The sequence below is a fragment of the Anser cygnoides genome, chromosome 1 (assembly GCF_040182565.1).
Source record: "Anser cygnoides isolate HZ-2024a breed goose chromosome 1, Taihu_goose_T2T_genome, whole genome shotgun sequence".
NCBI classification, from domain to species: domain Eukaryota; kingdom Metazoa; phylum Chordata; class Aves; order Anseriformes; family Anatidae; genus Anser; species Anser cygnoides.
The window spans coordinates 30,171,425-30,188,973 of NC_089873.1; the positions used below are offsets into that span (position 1 = coordinate 30,171,425).

The window sequence follows — 17,549 nt, forward strand, 5'->3', positions numbered from 1 at the left end:
TCAGCCTTTCTGCCTGGAGGAATAAAGCAAAATGGTTCTCATGGGAGGACTGAATGCAGAATTACAGGTTTGGCTTGCTTCAGAATTGTCCCAAGTATAAACTCAGAAGCAAACCCCAGGACTGACTGGGCACTGTGTTAATTTCTCTTCTTCCACCCATCCATCTACCAACTTTCAGACTTGAATTGAAATATAATATAAAAGCAGGTATCTCTTGCTGTAAACATTCTTTAGCATTACAGGTTTAAAATGAATAAGAGGTTTGGCCAGAGATATGCTGTAGGTATTTTAAAAGTTGTTTTTATTAGTATGATGCTTTTATTAGTAACATAAAAAGAGTTCAGGACTAGGAAATTCAACCTGAAGGTTTTGTTTCAAGTTAAATGATTTATATGCAGTCTGTAACACCAGCATAAAACGTCTGTGTACCTCTTTGAAAGAAGTATACACTGCATACTGTTTTAAAAGGTCATTTAGAGAGAGACAGTAAGAAAATAAAGATGAATATTTGGTGAATGTGGATTCCTAAGACGTTAGTCACTGACTGACAGGAGAAGTGAACAAATGTTTTAAACTGTAAATACTGTTTGGTTTTTCTTTAATGCTTTTCCATTTAGCTATGGCAGACCTGTGCTGTAGTCATATTTATAGTAACACTGGCAGTAACTACTGAGTTCTTACCATGTCTGCTGCTGCTGCTTAGCTTGGTGCCCATCTACTGATTTTGGATTTGCATTTTGTACTCTTTAGGAGCTGACAGTGATTAAGATCTTTTGACTCTGTCCTATGCCACCTCTTGGAGGTGTACTCACTGTCTTGCCTCTCCTTACATGGGTGACTCAAACCCTGTTCTTTACTCTCCACCATCATGCTTAAGTGGTTTGAGTCTGTAGGTCTTTAAGTCCACAGTAGACTGTCCCTTGTTTTAGGCTGTTCTTTGTTTTTCTGATTTTTGAAGCTGTTGGTGGACATGCTGCAGGCTTTAAGACCTATTGTTTTCATCAATACATGCATTCATGCTTCTGTCATTCCTTTTTGTTATTTCCTTCTACTCCCCTGCATTCCTTTTAACTCTCCATTCATATTAGTATTAACATTTTATTTACAAATCTGTACAGATCTCTTACTGTGTGCTTCAGCTTTTTTGTACCTCTGTGCTTGTAAACAGCCAGGATATTCAAACTTAGAGAATGCCTTTGCAGCTAGTGGTAAATGTGAAGTGCTGCCATACTGGGTCAATACATGTGCTATTTTATCCAAGGCCAATATTTTGGATCACTGGTACCTGTAACATCAGTGAAATGATGAGGAAAAAAAATAATAGAAAAATATTCCTGCCTTCACACTCCCCCTCTCCTTGAAAAAGATTCAACCCTCCCCCCCCCCCCCAAAAAAAAAAGTGTATAATGTAGTAGCACATCAATTAAAGAATATTACTAATACTGTTCAATCTTTTAAGTGTAATGAACTTAATGAACTTCTTTTTAATCTATGACAACATTTTCGGTCTCCATTGGGATGAAAAGATATAATTAATCTTTGATTTATTTATTTATTTTTTTTTTGCCTGCTTCTGGTGATATATGGAACTAGCCCACCAGGGCCAGTAAAGCTGTTGGAAAACAAGACTGGTTTGTTATGGCCCCTGGAGGCTGCAGGGACATCCAGGGAGTCCTGAGGCATGGATAAATCTCAGAAGCACATCCCTCTCTCTTCGAATGGCACCTGGCAGGAAGAGCTGTGCTTCGAAGCATTGTCTCATGGTAATCTTCTGCAGCTGATGGTGTTGACTGTACACAGAAACAAGAGGTTAGTACAGAGTGCAAGACAACAGCTCTGTAGTAGGAGGTACAGGCCTGGGCTTTTCTGGTTTAGTGTACTAACTCAGGCATATACTTAATTTGTGCAGAACTTTTTCAACCTGACAGATACTGTGGATGTGAAAGGCAGGGGGAAGCCTTTTCAGTTAAACTTTCATCTTTTACAAGAAATTAAAGTGGTTTCAAGTAGCAACAGCAACTGCTGATAATTCATTTTAAATAAGTGTATCAGTCTTTCAATTCTCTTCATTATAAAGACACCATAAACTCTTCACTGGGAAAAGCATTGAACTTCTGTGCTGTAATGTATTTATTTTAATATTGACAGTATCACATGTGTCTCTTTGTGTTTCTTTATTTCAAATAGAAAGAGACAAGAAGTTGAAAAAAGTTACATTTGTGTTTCCTACTAGATTGAACATCCTGCTGGATGAAACATCTACAATAAATAAAGTGCAGTCTTCTGTGACTTGGCTTCAGCAGGGGGATGACATCTCTGTGATTTATTTTTTCCGCTTTTCCAATCCACTAAGTTGAACTGTGTCCACAAAGAACAACATTGTTTGTTTGTTTTAAATCTCTGTTTGTAGCTTAGTCACCGATCTGCGGTTGCCCATCATCAGCTCTTGGATTTTGTTTGCTAAGCTACCTGTAAGTGCTTAACACACTTCAAACTGATCACCTTGAAGGTGGTTGTGCAGGTGCAGGGGACTCATACAGTTTTACCAACTGGAGCAAGGTAGAGCTGTTTAAAGATGCAAGAAGCTCTTGAACTTGTGGGTCTGCATGCAGGAAGTTTGAATTTGAGGCATGATGACTGAATGAACTGTTACCACTTCCTAACTTCAAAGAATCAACAAGAAAATGAATTAGTTACTCAATATTCCAGTACAGTACAGAAATTAGATGCAGTCATAGAACATCTGTATCAATTCTTTGAAGCAGGAATTGTATTTTCTTTCATATATGAGCCCTCTGAAGCATAGGGTAACATTAGGTAAAATGCAATTTGTAGTAAGAAGTAGGCAATATTGTGAATACAGAGCATACAGTAGTTCAGTTTTCAGGAAAGAAACATTTTCATATTTATGACAGATTAGTAATATTGTCTGTTTAGTCATCATCATCATGTTTTAATAATGGATAAGACAAATCCTCTGAGCAGTTTTGTAAGATTTTAGTTTGACCAAGCCAAGATGATGTCCTTCAACTTGTAAACTACATGATACCTTATATTAATCTCACAAATTTATAGCAGTGTTTTTTATATCTTAGTGCTAAACCAACTCAAAAATGTGCTTAGATTTTTGCATATGTTGAAATCATTATCATATAGCAATTGTATGTATTTCTTGCAGTTCAGATTTTCCATTAAAATTTAATAAATAAACTTGTAATTTTTTCTCGGATCTAAAATGTAAGCAGAGATGGTCTTTTGTATAGTAGCTTGAAAGTTGATGCTCTACTTAGTTTGAGAGTCATAGGCACTCCTCAGCTTGATGGTGTTTAAGCCAACTTCCTAGGAGTATTTCTTTCAGAAATTGTCTTTGTCCCTTCATTTGAGATCACAGCCAAGACTAAAAGGAGGCTTCTGACTGCTTTACCTCGTGGGCAGAGCTTCCGTTCCCTGCTGGAAAAACAAAAAGCTTAATTCTAACAATTGGTCACTTCCCTAGGTCTATATTCTTCAAATAAGCTTTTTTTTTTAATTTTTTTTTCACAGTTAAGCATTTTATGTGTTTCTAGCAATACTTAGAAGAATGTCTTACTAAAACTCTGAGTCTGATTCTTATCTGAACTACTGTTAGTGGCATTGCGTTTGATTTGAAATGAATCGTCTGTAAGCAGTTGAGTAATGAAATTCCCTAAATAAACAGTCTCAAGATAAAGTAAACTATAAATATGACTACTTGGATGTTTCTAGAATTAGGTATTTGCTTCATATAATAATGTAATCATTTGTTCACAATTAAGGATCTGCATAAATGAAGACAAGCATATAATGAAGATAAAGAATGGTTGTGAAAGTTTTTCGATCTTAATATGAAAGAATTAATTTAATTAACCCAAATGTAGGAAGCTCTGGCAGTTAGTAAAAGTCTTGAAAATATAAACAGACTTTTATACTGATGGCCTGAAGAGGCCTGCAATTTTATATGACGTATTACAGATGCTTTCAGAATTTGTATGAAAGGTTTGAATATAAAGTTCAGCAGATAAGCTGCGTATTTGAGAAAAATCTGTTTTCTTCAACTTTCAGCAACAAGGTGAGTTGGAAAGAGAGGTCACCTCATCAGTGAAACTGATAGGAAGTTTCAGGAACCAGCAGGAAGGGATACAGAATGATATGAGACAATGGAATGACATAAGGTGATTTGACTTGGACAGTGCTTATTCTGGTTTGTAAATTACTGTTTTAAATTACTTTGATTTTCTTGTCATTACAGATATAATTATTTCCCTCAGTTTCCTATCTCACTGTCCACTGCTGTCATTTAGAGCCGTTGCTTTTTGTCCCATCCATAATGGAAATGTAGAACTCTTTCTTACCCTCCTCTTTACAGTACCTTCATGTTTATTTGAAGACTTTAAGTCTTTACTTCAATCATCTCGTTATATTAAACAAACTCAACTCTCCATATTTTTTTTAGATAATTTTTTATAGACTTGTGTTTGTTCTTAGTACACTTTTCTGGACTTCCGGATTCTTTGCAGTTAGTCCATGTCCATGTTTCTCTAGAATTATACTATCCAAAGTAGGACACAATATTTCGTGCAAGTACTTAGTAATACTGAACACAGTGGCAAAATTGCTCCATGCATTATATGTAATCTTAAAGGAAAATGTCTGTTCCCACTGGGAAGACGGATAATTGATGGTCATACTCAGGCTTTACTACTGATAGGAATGATTACTGCTAGTAGTATACTACTTTTCTAAATTTAAACAGGGAAGGCTACTTGCTTCTAACAAGTTTGACATGATATGTAATGAATGTGTTACCGTGTGGTACATTCTGGAGTTTTTTCGGTTCTTTCTTTGATTATCACTATGGTTTCACATGGTTTACCTTTTATTTATGATGTCTGTCAACTCTCTGAGCAATTAGAGCCCAGAATTTTGTTGTTTTTATCCCCGGTATGTCCTGAAATATAAAATATCCCTGTTCAGAGATCATATTTTTTGTTTAAAAGAAGATGACAGTTGACTTACATAGTTTGTAAAACTCTTTGGCCCAAGTTCTTTGTTTTTTTTCCCACTGCAGAGAGAAATAGCATTTCTACATAAATGGAAGAAAACATTTCTAATCCCTGATGGTAGACTGTAAAACAGAGTTTATACTTTAACATTTCCACAATACTATACTGAAAAAGTGCGTGTAGATATCAAAGATCTTGAAAGTATGATTTGAAAGAAACAAACTCATAAACATATTTCTCACAGTATAAATTGTGTGTTTCCAGGCATTATTGGAGCACCAGATAAATCATTCTACGTTATTTAATTTGCTGAGCCCTTTCAGAGCAAATGTTGCCAGTGGCAATCAGTATTCAAATATTTAGAAGCTTTTCTTACCTGATACATTAGAGGCAATGACGTTTATATCATTAAAGGTGGGATCCATCTTAAGTAGCTCTAGATGTCTAAGCAGTCATTGACAGAGAGGAAATACCACCTTCAGGGGTTAGTTCATCAGCCTGTAAGATTGCCAAGTAAAGCTGCATGAATCTGTTTAAAATATATCTCTTTCTCTTCACTGACTAAAGAGGGGATTTAGATCTCTAGCTTAAACTGCATGCTGATTTCAGATGCGTAAGGTCAGATGAGGTAAATCCCTGCATGGTTTAGAAGTTGTTGTTTACAAAACATGCATGAAGCCAGATTAGATATAGAATAAACCTCTCCATTGAGATCAAATTTATATTCACTTTTTTGAAGATGGATTATGGATTTATATGTATATAGTAATGTCACGTGCAAATAAATTTTCTGAATATTTTTATTTACTGCCAGCACTACAATGGAAACTTCTGAAGAATATGCAATGTTACATGTCCCAGTTTACGGCAATAGTATCTTCTCTATATATTTGGGGAGTATTCTGATCATGAGAGATCTGTGTATGGATTTATTCAGAAAGTTCACTCAATTAAATACCATTATCATCTCCAGTTTTAAATTCACATTAGCTAGTGAAATTCATTGCAGTGAACAAGAAATGATGATGGGTCCTAAATAAGCTGTTTTTCAAGAATGCTTCTAACAATTAAAACAGTAAGTATGTTCATTAAAAAAAAAAGTCACAGGATAATTTTGTATACATTGCTTGCTCATCATTGAGAACTTCTTTCACAAGAAGTAAAGAAATAGGAACTTGGACTCAAGAGAGCTTCTGAGGAGGTGAAACTTGTTTACTGTTGCGCCTGCCAGGATAGTATCTTTTATCTTCTGCTTTGCTTACCAGTAAGGAGTGATAATGAAGACTGATTTTTTAAGAGCTTATCGTATACCCCAAAAGATGTGAGAATAAAAGATTTCAAATAAAACCGTTACATTAGTCCTTTTACAAATGCACTGTCTTCATTATCTTGTGAGTATAATGAAATGAAAATCACAGAAAATGAAGTGAGTCATAGCTAAACATTTACTAGAGACTGGATGTGAAGCAGTACGCTTTGGAGTTCTATTTCTGACCAATGTACTGAATCCTTCTAATTCTGTTTAAAGTGACACTTTGGTTATAGTTTTGACTGGATTTGTGCTGCCTCATAATCAAGACCTAAAACAAATTATGCACATCAAATTACTAGAAAATATTTATGTTTCTTTTGATTAAAACAGACACTAAAAATATAATTTGCCTTAGTGCCACGGGAAATTAAGGAAATCTTTAAATGCTGTCTCCCTTTGATACTGATCTCTGATTTCTTTCTGTTTGTTAAATTCATAAATCCAGGTAATTGGGTAATTTCTAAACTTCATTCTGTTCTCTGCTTGAGGTATAACATGCACTACCACTTGTGACACCACTGAATCTGTCATGAAGAATCAGTGGACAGGTTTCTGTGCGCCGTTTGTTTTTTCCATTTTGGAGATTTCATCTTAGATAAATGTATAAGTAAAGCAAGTTGATGGGCGTGTTAAAGTTGCATATGGAACTGCTGTTTTGGAATAGGATGCAGTAGCTTCTCCACTGTTTAATGGCAAACACTTATGCACATCACTTCCCAAGCTATACATCTTGTTTTGGCCTTTCAGTAATATGTAGAATCTACCCACAAACTCACACATGAATTCTCTCCAAAATCTGACTGTAATATAATCCAAGAAGCATTATACTTCTAATTAATACATATTGGTTCAAGACACAGGTCATAGATAAATGCAGTGTTGCTTGTAGTTTTCTTTGGACTTTTTGTTTGTTTGGGATTTAAAGGGGTAGGGCAGGGTGTTGGGAAGGCTTTGCCTCATCCCTGAGTTTTGAATTGCTTTTGAGACATGTAAATGCTTCATCAATTTTTCAATTCCTGCTTGAGATAGGAGGCTCAATATGAGACTCTGACTTGTCAAAAGAACTGTGAGATACTGCTTTCTGATTAATATTTTAGGTTAATAATCTCATCACCAGTGTAAGGCATAGAAGTATGCATTGTCATTAAATTCCATTTCAATAGGGAATTCCAAATACAGGTTTTTCTAAAAAGGCCAGGGGAGCATGTCAATTAGAAAAAGAATATTTTCCAGAATGTTCAACTCTATATTCAGATCTTTGCAAGACTTACTGAGATTCAGACAAAGATCGAAGTGTTATAGTGAACATCTAAATTATATTCTTAGGTACCTGAAACATGAAATTACATATCCAATTTTTATATACAGTGTATGTAAAGAAGGACCAGGATTGAGATACAAAATTCTGGCACAGTAAGCAGGCAAGAGGGCTACAAAGATGGTAAAGGGCCTAGAGGGTAAGACGTATGAGGAGCGGCTGAGGTCACTTGGCCTGTTAGGCCTGGAAAAGAGGAGGCTGAGGGGAGACCTCATCGTGGTCTACAGCTTCCTCACGAGGGGGAGTGGAGGGGCAGGCGCCGATCTATTCTCTTTAGTGACCAGTGATAGGACCCGCGGGAATGGTGTCACGCTGCGACAGGGGAGGTTTAGGCTGGACATCAGGAAGAGGTTCTTCACCGAAAGGGTGGTCGCACACTGGAACAGGCTCCCCAGTGAAGTAGTCACTGCACCAAGCCTGTCTGAATTTAAGAAGCGTTTGGACTGTGCAGTTAGTCACATGGTCTGAATTTTTGGGTAGACCTGTGTGGTGCCAGGAGTTGGATTCAATGATCCTTGATGGGTCCCTTCCAACTTCGGATATTCTATGATTCTATTAAGTATTTAAACTATAATGGCATAACCTTTTAACTCCTAGGAATTTGGGCATCTTGGCTAAATAGCAATGTTGCATCTGTGTCATCTCAAGATCCTAAAATTTGGCCTTAGACCTTTCATTTTTTTTAAAGAAAAATCTAAATTTCAAAAATGGAAGAAAAGGGAGGTAGGTAGGACAGCTTTCCCCTTTCAAAAAGGGCTCCATGCCCTGTGGGTGGCTGTGGCTCACGCTTCCTCTGATGGAGGAGATTGCACACTCAGGAATATGCTGTGCCCACAGCGCCATAGGATACTCCGGGATAAAGTTATCTTTTCTTCTGCAAGCTTTAGGAGCTTAATCATAGGCACTGAGGTGCCTGCAGTGTTTGCGAACATCAAAAATCTTAAATGTCGGTGAGGTGCCATGTTTTCCATGCTTCTAATTTAAATTTCACTTCATGTAAATACACAAAGAAATATGAAGTTATATACAAATTGCTGTTACTTTTAAAAAATGCAAACATTTTTTTCCACAGTGTTTTTTCCAAAATTCACACCTGTGAATTTTGATGGGTTTGTATTTTGTAACTAGTTACTGTACAATCTTTAAACTGATGATTGTAGAACCATCGTGTAAAACTATTTTCATGTTTGTAGACTTTTAACGGACATCTGCCTTTACAAATGGTATATTTGAGTCAACTCACATGTCATCTCCTGTGAGAGCTGGTTATCTGTCAAATACTGTAGCTTGAAAAACTACTAGATTTGCACCACATTCTCAATTCATGCAAATTGGCCTGTTACCACTGAAACTAATGGAGCACTACTGATATATACAGGCTGTAGATTTGGTTTGTTGCTTCCAGGTATTTTGAGGATGATGTTAACTGTGTGCAAAAAGGCTCACTTTCTCTCGTTCAGATTGCTGATGCAGTAGTCAGTGCTCTTTGAACTATGTTCCTGAAGATGACTTTCCCTTTTAATTTGCTGAGTGGTCTCTTTATAGCACATTTACTGTCAGGAAGTCACAGGTAAAATATCTTAAGCTGTACACATGTATTGTTGAGATCCTCACTAGCTAAAGGGTGTTGTACTGCCTCGTTAGAGTGAAAGAGTTATTTTTGTCCTCTCTGTTCAGCAGCACCAAGTGTTATCTGAAGAGCCTGTCAAATTGTACTTTCTTCTTTTTCTGTCTCTCACTTTAACCAGGAACTACTTGAAAGGAGTGATCATGGTCAATACCATGCAAAAAGTTTCGTCTGAATGTTTCTAATCTAAATCTAAAGTTTTCCTGTAATTTGTTCTAAACTGTTCTATTTTATCATCCTCTATTAGAAATATTTTCTTAATGAAAGTAACACATGGGGGAAAAGGTTTTAACATATTTTATGATATTTTAAATATAAATATTTTAAAATAGCAAGGGAGTTTATTTTAGGTGTAGCTTGTTTTAGATATGCTTGCTTGTGTTGAAGTAGGTAAAGGAAATGGCCGAGAAATGAGGAACAGAGCAGTTTGCATCTTTGAGGTACTGATCAGTACCTGAAAACGTCAGTTCAGTTGCTGTACTTTCAAATTATGGAGGAAGTATATTTAAGAACAATATATGATTCTATTTCTGTCACTGTTGGGAGAATAACATGAAAATTTGTAGAAGTCTTCTTTGACTTTATTTTATTTTTCTGAGAAAAATTATATATTATCCACATACTTAGGGCAGTCTTTTAAATTTTTGAAAACTCCAAATATCTTGTAATACAGTAATGCCTTACCTATTTAGTAAAATTCATTGGAATTGTTCTTTTATTTGTAGACCACCTTAAAAATACATTAGAGGTGTACCATCATAGCTTTTTGGCTTGTTTGTAAACTAACTAAAATGTATATGGCTACATGAGGTTAAATGGTATTGAGTAATGTGTAGAATAAGGATAAAAATTATCACAGAAATCAGCTTCTTTCTTGCAATTTAAAAGTCATGCTGCTGGAAGAACATTTTTCTTAGAAGAGAATGTTTTTGTCTTAGAAGAGAAATTGTTTTGTTACTCGGTGAATATATTATGACTAAGAACTAAATGTTTCTGAATTTAAATATTCAGCATAAATCTAGTGGATTAAAAGCTGAATTTCAGATAAACAACTTTATATCCACTGAAACCACAGGAATTTCAGGATCCTTGCTACCACAGATATAGCCTGGTATTGTAATCTCTGCCAAGAAACTCTTTTGACATATGCAGAGCAGGTGCTACCTATTTACAGAGAAGAAAAGGGCCACAGGGATGCTGTGTGAGGTGTGATTCTGGATAGTCTGTGTGAAACTCGAACAGAGCAAATAGGGAATTGCTGGAGAGTGACAGAGCCTCAAGTGAAGCCCTTTGCAGCTGTGAGTCTCTGTTGCAGTACAAGATCATGTGCTGCTTCCAGAAACTGCAATTTATAGTGTATACTTCTGCTATGACAACTTTGGCGGGCTTATATCCAGTCTTTATCCAGCTGTTACCTTCAGAAATTACCTTGCACCTATTCTGTGAATTTAGAATAGTAAAACCAAACAACGTACTTAGCTCTCTCCCCCCAAAAATCAATATACTAAACTGTTTTAATGAAAAGCCTTTAATTTTCAGAGAATAACATTCAAAGGCTATGAGGTGTGGTTTAATAATTTGTAATACAAGTTACTTACCCTGGCCTCTGTGATATAGGTGCATAGTGGGTCAGATACTCGCAGTCGCATACTGGTTAAAATACTGGCCAGTTTTGGGTAGAATGTCCCACGAGATCCAACAGTGCATCTGAATGTGTAAGAACAATTAGATTTTCCAACTAACACCAACAGTTTTCCCAAGTATTTTAACAAATGAACTTGTTTACTTTGGACAGCGAGGAAAGCCTTATTTGAGACAGTAGCTTCAGTTCCAGATAATCTCTTTGTGCCTTTCCTTTGAAAATCTGTTTATCCACATTATCTTTCCTTTTAGGGCATTTATGCTATCTTTGTCAGTGTGTGTGGATTTATCCCCTGCTGAATGTAGCAGATCGTAATGAGTTATATTCCATTGAATCAGTGTGTTTTGTTTCATGGATAATTATCGAGGTACTGGAGTGTGATGGCTGGCTCTGGGTTTTTAGGTTTATCAGGATAATCTAGCACTTAAGAAAAAGTAAAATGACATACCAAAAATCTTGTGAAATCTGCAACGAAGAAAACCAGTGTGGGTTCCACCCTAATAAATAAAATGGCATTTTTTAATGGTTTGTTTTTAATACCCAAGGGCAATAATCCACGTTAAGGACTTAATGGTCTGCGGAGAATTCTAGAAGGCATAACAAGGACTTTGAAAGCAATAACTTAAGTTTTTCTGTTGTTGTTGTTTTTAAAGTAAATGAGCATAAAACCCAAGCTGATTCCTCCCCTTCAAACTTCAGTTTGCTGTAGCTCTCCAAGAGAAGGGTTTTGAACAGTGTGCAGACATCGGCCATGTGGTGGTTCCACCCTGCTGGGCGGAAAGGGAGAAGGTGGGCAGAAAGTACGATGGGAAAGAAAAAGGCTCATGGGCTGAGATGAATTTAATTAAAGGGAAAAGGAAGAGGGAAAAAATACGCATGGAAGTAAAGAGAGAAAGCAATTATTCTCCATGAGCCATGTTCAGCCACATCCTGGGAAGCAGGGCCCCAACACACGTAGTGGTTGTCTGAGAAGTCAGACGTCTTCATAAGGAGAGCCCTCCCTTCTCCTTCCTCCTTCCCACATTTTATTGAGTGTGACACCATATGGCATGGAATATCCCTTTGGTTGGTTTTGGTCTGCTGCCCCGGTGATGTCCCCTCCCCACCTCTTGCCCGCCCCCAGCCTGCTGGCTCTGGGGGGTTTGGAGGGAGTCCTGATGCGGTGCCAGCACTGCTCAGCAATAGATAAAGCACTGGTGTGATACCAGCGATGTTCTAGCTACAAGTGCAGAGCACAGCACTGTATGGGCTGCTGCAGGGAAAGTTAACTCCATCCCAGCCAGACCCAGCACAACTTGGATTGTTATGGCCAAAACATGGAAACTAAAATGGGAAAATGATACTGAATATTAGCTGATGACTAAGATGTCTGGAATAGGTAAAGACCCCTTTTTTAACATTTTGCACAAATGCGTAAACAGTTTACGGTTTATGAGAGGGTGTGGTCTAATATTAGAAAATCTCTCAATTTCCCTGCATTAAATATTTTTGTATTATTTATTATAATATGGCTAAAGCTACATTTGCAACTTTGTGTAGGTTTTGTATATTCAAATTAAATCTTGGTAGCAACTGTTGCAGAAACTCATACCGACAGAGCTTTTGCCGTGTTACTGAATTAATGTTGCTTGTTCTATTTTTGGGGAAAAAAAGCAGTATTTCAAGGGACGTGGCTGGCATGTAGGTCAAATGTCTCGTGGTAGTATTCCATTCAACCAGGATTGTTTGCATACTTTGCAATTTTTCATAAGGTTGAGGTCTCTTACATAAAAACAGGACAAGTCAGTAGGCTTGTTACTTAATTGGTTCTGACCTTGTAAATAATCAAATGAAAATTATTAAACTATGAAAAACACTGCTTGCATAATAAGATAAATGAAATCTTACTCAAAACTACAAAAATCTAGTGAGCTAATCTCAATAGTTGGTTACCACACTTGTAGTAACTTAGGCTTAATGAAAACGAGTATAGAAGACAATAACAGACCAGATTTAAAAAAAGCTATTCTCACTCTCATTGTTTCGCTATATAGATTGCTTTTATACCTCACCACCAATTAATCTATGTACATGTGTAAATTATACCTCATTATGGTATAGATGGTAATATCACTTTCTATACTTAGTGCACCTCTTAACTGCTGCTTAACATACAGTGCAGTGCCTGATATGTTTTAGCACAGTAGAAATGAAATTTGCAAATATATAAGAGGATACTGCCCTTTTTTTCTGAGTAAACTGCTGCTAAAACATTATTATATTTGGTTTGAAAACATTTCAAATCTAATATTTAACCTACCCCAAAAGTAATTGCTCTTGTTACTGCAGTAAGAAGCCTGTATGCTCTTCCTTAAATTAAACTACTAGATAATTATCTGAGTTTTATGTGCAGTGTAGAAATACTTTTTCTGCTCTAGACAAAAGAACATTGTAATCAGGCTTCTTGAAACCCTACATGGTTTTATTTTATTTGTCTCCATACACATTAGCACTAAAAAGACCTTTTTGCTAACAACAAATGCTTTAATGCACTCACAGCTTTGTAACTATGGTTTTATAAGGATAAAAACATTGCACTTTTTTTTATTATTATTTTAGGAGGAGGTAGACTAATTGAAATAACAGAAAATAGACCTCCTTTTGAGCATGTGAGCTTCTTCAGGTCTTATATGGAGGGCTCTTGCAGGGCTACTGTAAGCTGTTACGAGTTTAACTTGTTTACTGTGCTGCACCATCTGAAAGATAACATAGTGGATATCTGTAGAACAGAGATGGAGGAAGGAGAAAGGATATTATCCACAGAAACGACAATACAGTCATTAAGTCCTTTTAGGCAGGGAGATTGAGAAGAATATGAAGCATGAGGTTAGATATGAGGGACAGTTATAATGCACCAGAACCTAATATGCTCTCTGTGGTTTTTAGTGTTCTTTGGAGTTTTTGTTCCAGCTCTCTGAATGATCTGGGCCTTGTGAATCCCTATCAGAGTCAAAACTGGGAAGTTTAGAAGATTCTGTGAAAGCATGGATCTCTAGAGTGGTGCGTTTATTCAGTTAAAGGTCTTACATTGCTGAGCTGGGCATCAGCAGAGTGTGATACACAAGGAATGTTAGTGGTGTCTGAGGGCTTACTCTATTTTACAGCCTTCTTTGTTTTGGGAAACACCTAGTTTGATGCTGGATATGATATTTTGCATGGTTTTTATGTGTAGTAGTTTGTAGGTTTTCTTTTTTTGTTGAGTACAGTGGGCAAGACATTGATAGTGCTGTTGATGTATTTGAGATTCAGTTTGATGGTTATTAAATCTTGTCATAAAAAATTGAGGGAGTCCAGGAGATAACTGTCCAGAATCTTCTCTGTGTATTTTGTGTGTGAAAATAAAATGGTGCTACATTTAGTGTCTGATTTGTAACTTGGCAAACTGGGGATCAGTCAGTATTGGCAGGTAACGTAGTTGTGGGTGAGAATTGGTGAGAATCAAGTTAAGGTCAGGCAGGAAATCTGGGTATTGGTCTTGTTCTTACTGAAGACAGACAATGATTTGCTGTTGTGAAATGGGCCAAGGTAGTGGTGCTTTCTTTTTATTTGTGTGTGTGTGTATGTGTAAGAAATCTGCTATGCTTCCCAGAGAACTAACCTATCGAGCAGTTGTAGGTTTGGTGATGGTTTATGTGAATTCTCCTGATTCTTCAGTAAGCATTATCTTGTGTGTAATACAAACGGGTTAGGATTTCCTTCGCTGTGATTTTAAAATGCAATGGCTCTGTGAGTATCAGTTCAGATTGTATAGTTTTTCCAGGAACTAGTAAGGATGGGATTTGATATCGTTGCCGAATAATGTGAAGCAGAATGCAGTCTTTTTTAAGACCTGGCAATAGGTGGGGTCAATCAGTGGTTGCTGCAGTTTATAATTACAAGATCACATATTTCTATTGACTTCAGCGGGAGAATCAGTGTTGAACTCACGAGCAAAAAGTGCCATCACCACAACTTTTCTCCTTCTGAAGAAAATCTATAAAGTCCTTGGCTGTGGTCATGAAATCAATAGACCAAAGAGGAGCTTAGGACGAGAGAGATCAAATACGAAGATGCAGTTGTGTACCTGAAAGATGACCTGTTCAACTCTTCACATTTATGATTCCAACTGGAAGGGAAAGAAACTGTGAGACATGCAAAATAAGTAATTCCTGGGATTGCTTTTCCCTTTCCCTTTCCCTTTCCCTTTCCCTTTCCCTTTCCCTTTCCTCCCTTTCCCTTTCCCTTTCCCTTTCCCTTTCCCTTTCCCTTTCCCTTTCCCTTTCCCTTTCCCTTTCCCTTTCCCTTTCCCTTTCCCTTTCCCTTTCCCTTTCCCTTTCCCCATCCATTTACATCCAGGGAACAAGAATAACTTTTGACATATGTTTCAGACTATACAGTGGAAAATTTAACAAGCTATCATACTTTAAATGAAAAGTATAGACAGATTGCCAAGAGCAAAATTGGGTGGTGACTACAGAATGACAATTAAGGGTACTCGAGAAGACTTGATGTTGTATACCCATCTACTTGACCACTTGTAAACTGAAATAACTCCACTCAGTGGAGCCTGTAACTAGGTATCCCTTTTAGGTCAAAGCTGTGGACATAAGGCAGCCAGCCCTGGCAGCAAGACATCAAATGTCCCTTTCCAAAGGACTAACTGGAAGGCATCTTGGAGTCGCGGCAGCCAATACCTGCCACGACTGGTCTTTGTTGATGACTTTTGGTATCTGGACTCTTATTAACCCCAACTGGTATTGACTATCAGTAGCTAAACATCTACACAGTACTATGAAAGCAGTCAAAAGTCCAGATAATGCATGGGAAAAGTTTAGCAGATTTTTGTGCTTGAGGTATCATTTTAGCTGTGTTTTGGCTGAAAATACTATGCATGTGTTTATTCCTTTTCCAACAGAAAACCTTGACATTTTTCAGTAGAAACATACTTGTCTTTACATATGTATGTACAGATAATGCTTAGAGAAACTGGGAGAAGAGTTTTACAAGATCCACAATGTGTGGTTCTTTAAAAATTCTGCACTGATTTCTGCGGTGACAAATGTTTCTTTTTTTTCTTTTTTTTTTTTTTCTTTTCCTGGAGGGACAGCAATAGCATTGATATTCCTCTGGTCATTTGAAGAGCTGAAGCATTCCCCTTTGCTTTTCTGACCTATGAAAACTGTTATTCCATTTTTGGTTAGGAGAAGAGTTTAAAATGAGATAGCAGAAAGGAAATGTTTATGAGGAAGACTTCAGTGTGGGAAGAGGTGGCTGGTAAGTAGGTTGAGTGCTGCTGAGGAACGTGCATCTCCTGGCAATTGCTTGCTATGTATTGCAAAACTTATGAGGGAGAAAATGGTAGTTACAGACATGAAGAGGAGGTCTCAATCTTAGAAAAACCAGAGGATAGGATTCTAATAAAAGTTACAGTTCCTCAGGGGAACAGAACAAAGCTACATATTATCCACATTTTAATGCCAAGGTCAAGTCAGAACAAAGCCTGTTGTTGTAGTTCTTTCATGCTTTTATAATGAAAGAATACAGGTCTGTGGGCATATGATGGCTGATTAATTTGTATGTGTATTCAAGTATTAGGAAGTATTGCATAATTTTTTAAGACTGTGGTATTTTTCTTTAAATAGGTAGCTTCCTAAATAGTAAGTAGGTGGAAATGTTTTATGAGGCAAAAAATAGATGGTGTTTTCACTATAAAGTATAGCTCTACCTCAGTTTGAAAAAAATATTTCTTTAGTAAGAAAACAGTGGAATGAAACATGAATATGTTGTCTCCACACAGTCAGTATAAACAAATGAATGGTAGCCATTTCATCTAACAGATACTTGTGTCTGTACATGTTTGTGTTTTTTGTCATGTCTGTTCATGCCTCTTTGTCAGCCTGGCAAACTAATTCAGGGTCTTAATCTATAAAATTCACAAATTCACAAAGTATAATTACCTACTCATCACTAGCAGGGAAAATGACAGAGAGATCAGAATTCCCTGCAAGATGATGCTGAAATCCTGATTGTGTCTGAGCATGTTCCCTGCAAGGTGACATTGAGTCAGCGTGACCTTGGAGCAGGCAGGTGTTCCTAGTAGTCAGCAGAGCTGTAGGGGATGCTGACAGGAGGATTTGACAGGCGCGAAACATTCGCTACTGGCTGGGAATATATTCCTCATTGTGTCATGGTAAAACAAATCTGGTAGCAAATTCTCTCTTTCTTCACCCCCAAAAGCCTTGTTTCAAAGTGGGTTTCTACATTCAAAGGCTAGGTGATACATAAAAAAAAAACCCACCACCAACAACAACAAAAAAAAAAAACAAAAAAAAAAAACCATTTTGTTTGTGGATACAATTCTTGATGTGAAAAAACCTGTCTAGGGGTAAAACTGCACCATGGACATTATAAGATAAATACTTTGATGAGCCATAGTAATGAAACAGTTGTATTTCTTAATAGAGTTATGTATAAGCGAAATTGTCAGCCCAACAGCATGCCCTACCAGCAAATAGGTGATGCCAGAACATTTAGAGTCATGGGCTGGAGTGGGAGGGAAGCACATTACCTTGTAGTTAACAAGTAAAAATAAACATTTTTAACAATAGAAA

The 17,549-nt window shown here is 36.9% G+C and overlaps 1 protein-coding gene across 12 annotated transcripts in view; it reads left to right on the forward strand.

Moving 5' to 3' along the window:
* IMMP2L (inner mitochondrial membrane peptidase subunit 2) overlaps window positions 1–17,549 on the forward strand; it is a 465,930-nt gene that overhangs the window by 76,324 nt on the left and 372,057 nt on the right. The window contains exon 4 of one of the 12 annotated variants that reach the window (XM_066991727.1): window positions 1,594–17,470. The exons of the other annotated variants lie outside the window; for them this stretch is intronic. Within the exon in view, the coding sequence (XP_066847828.1) occupies window positions 1,594–1,678 (85 nt within the window). The 3' untranslated portion in view covers window positions 1,679–17,470. Of the gene's footprint in view, window positions 1–1,593; window positions 17,471–17,549 lie in introns of those variants that run through there. 12 annotated transcript variants of the gene reach the window in all.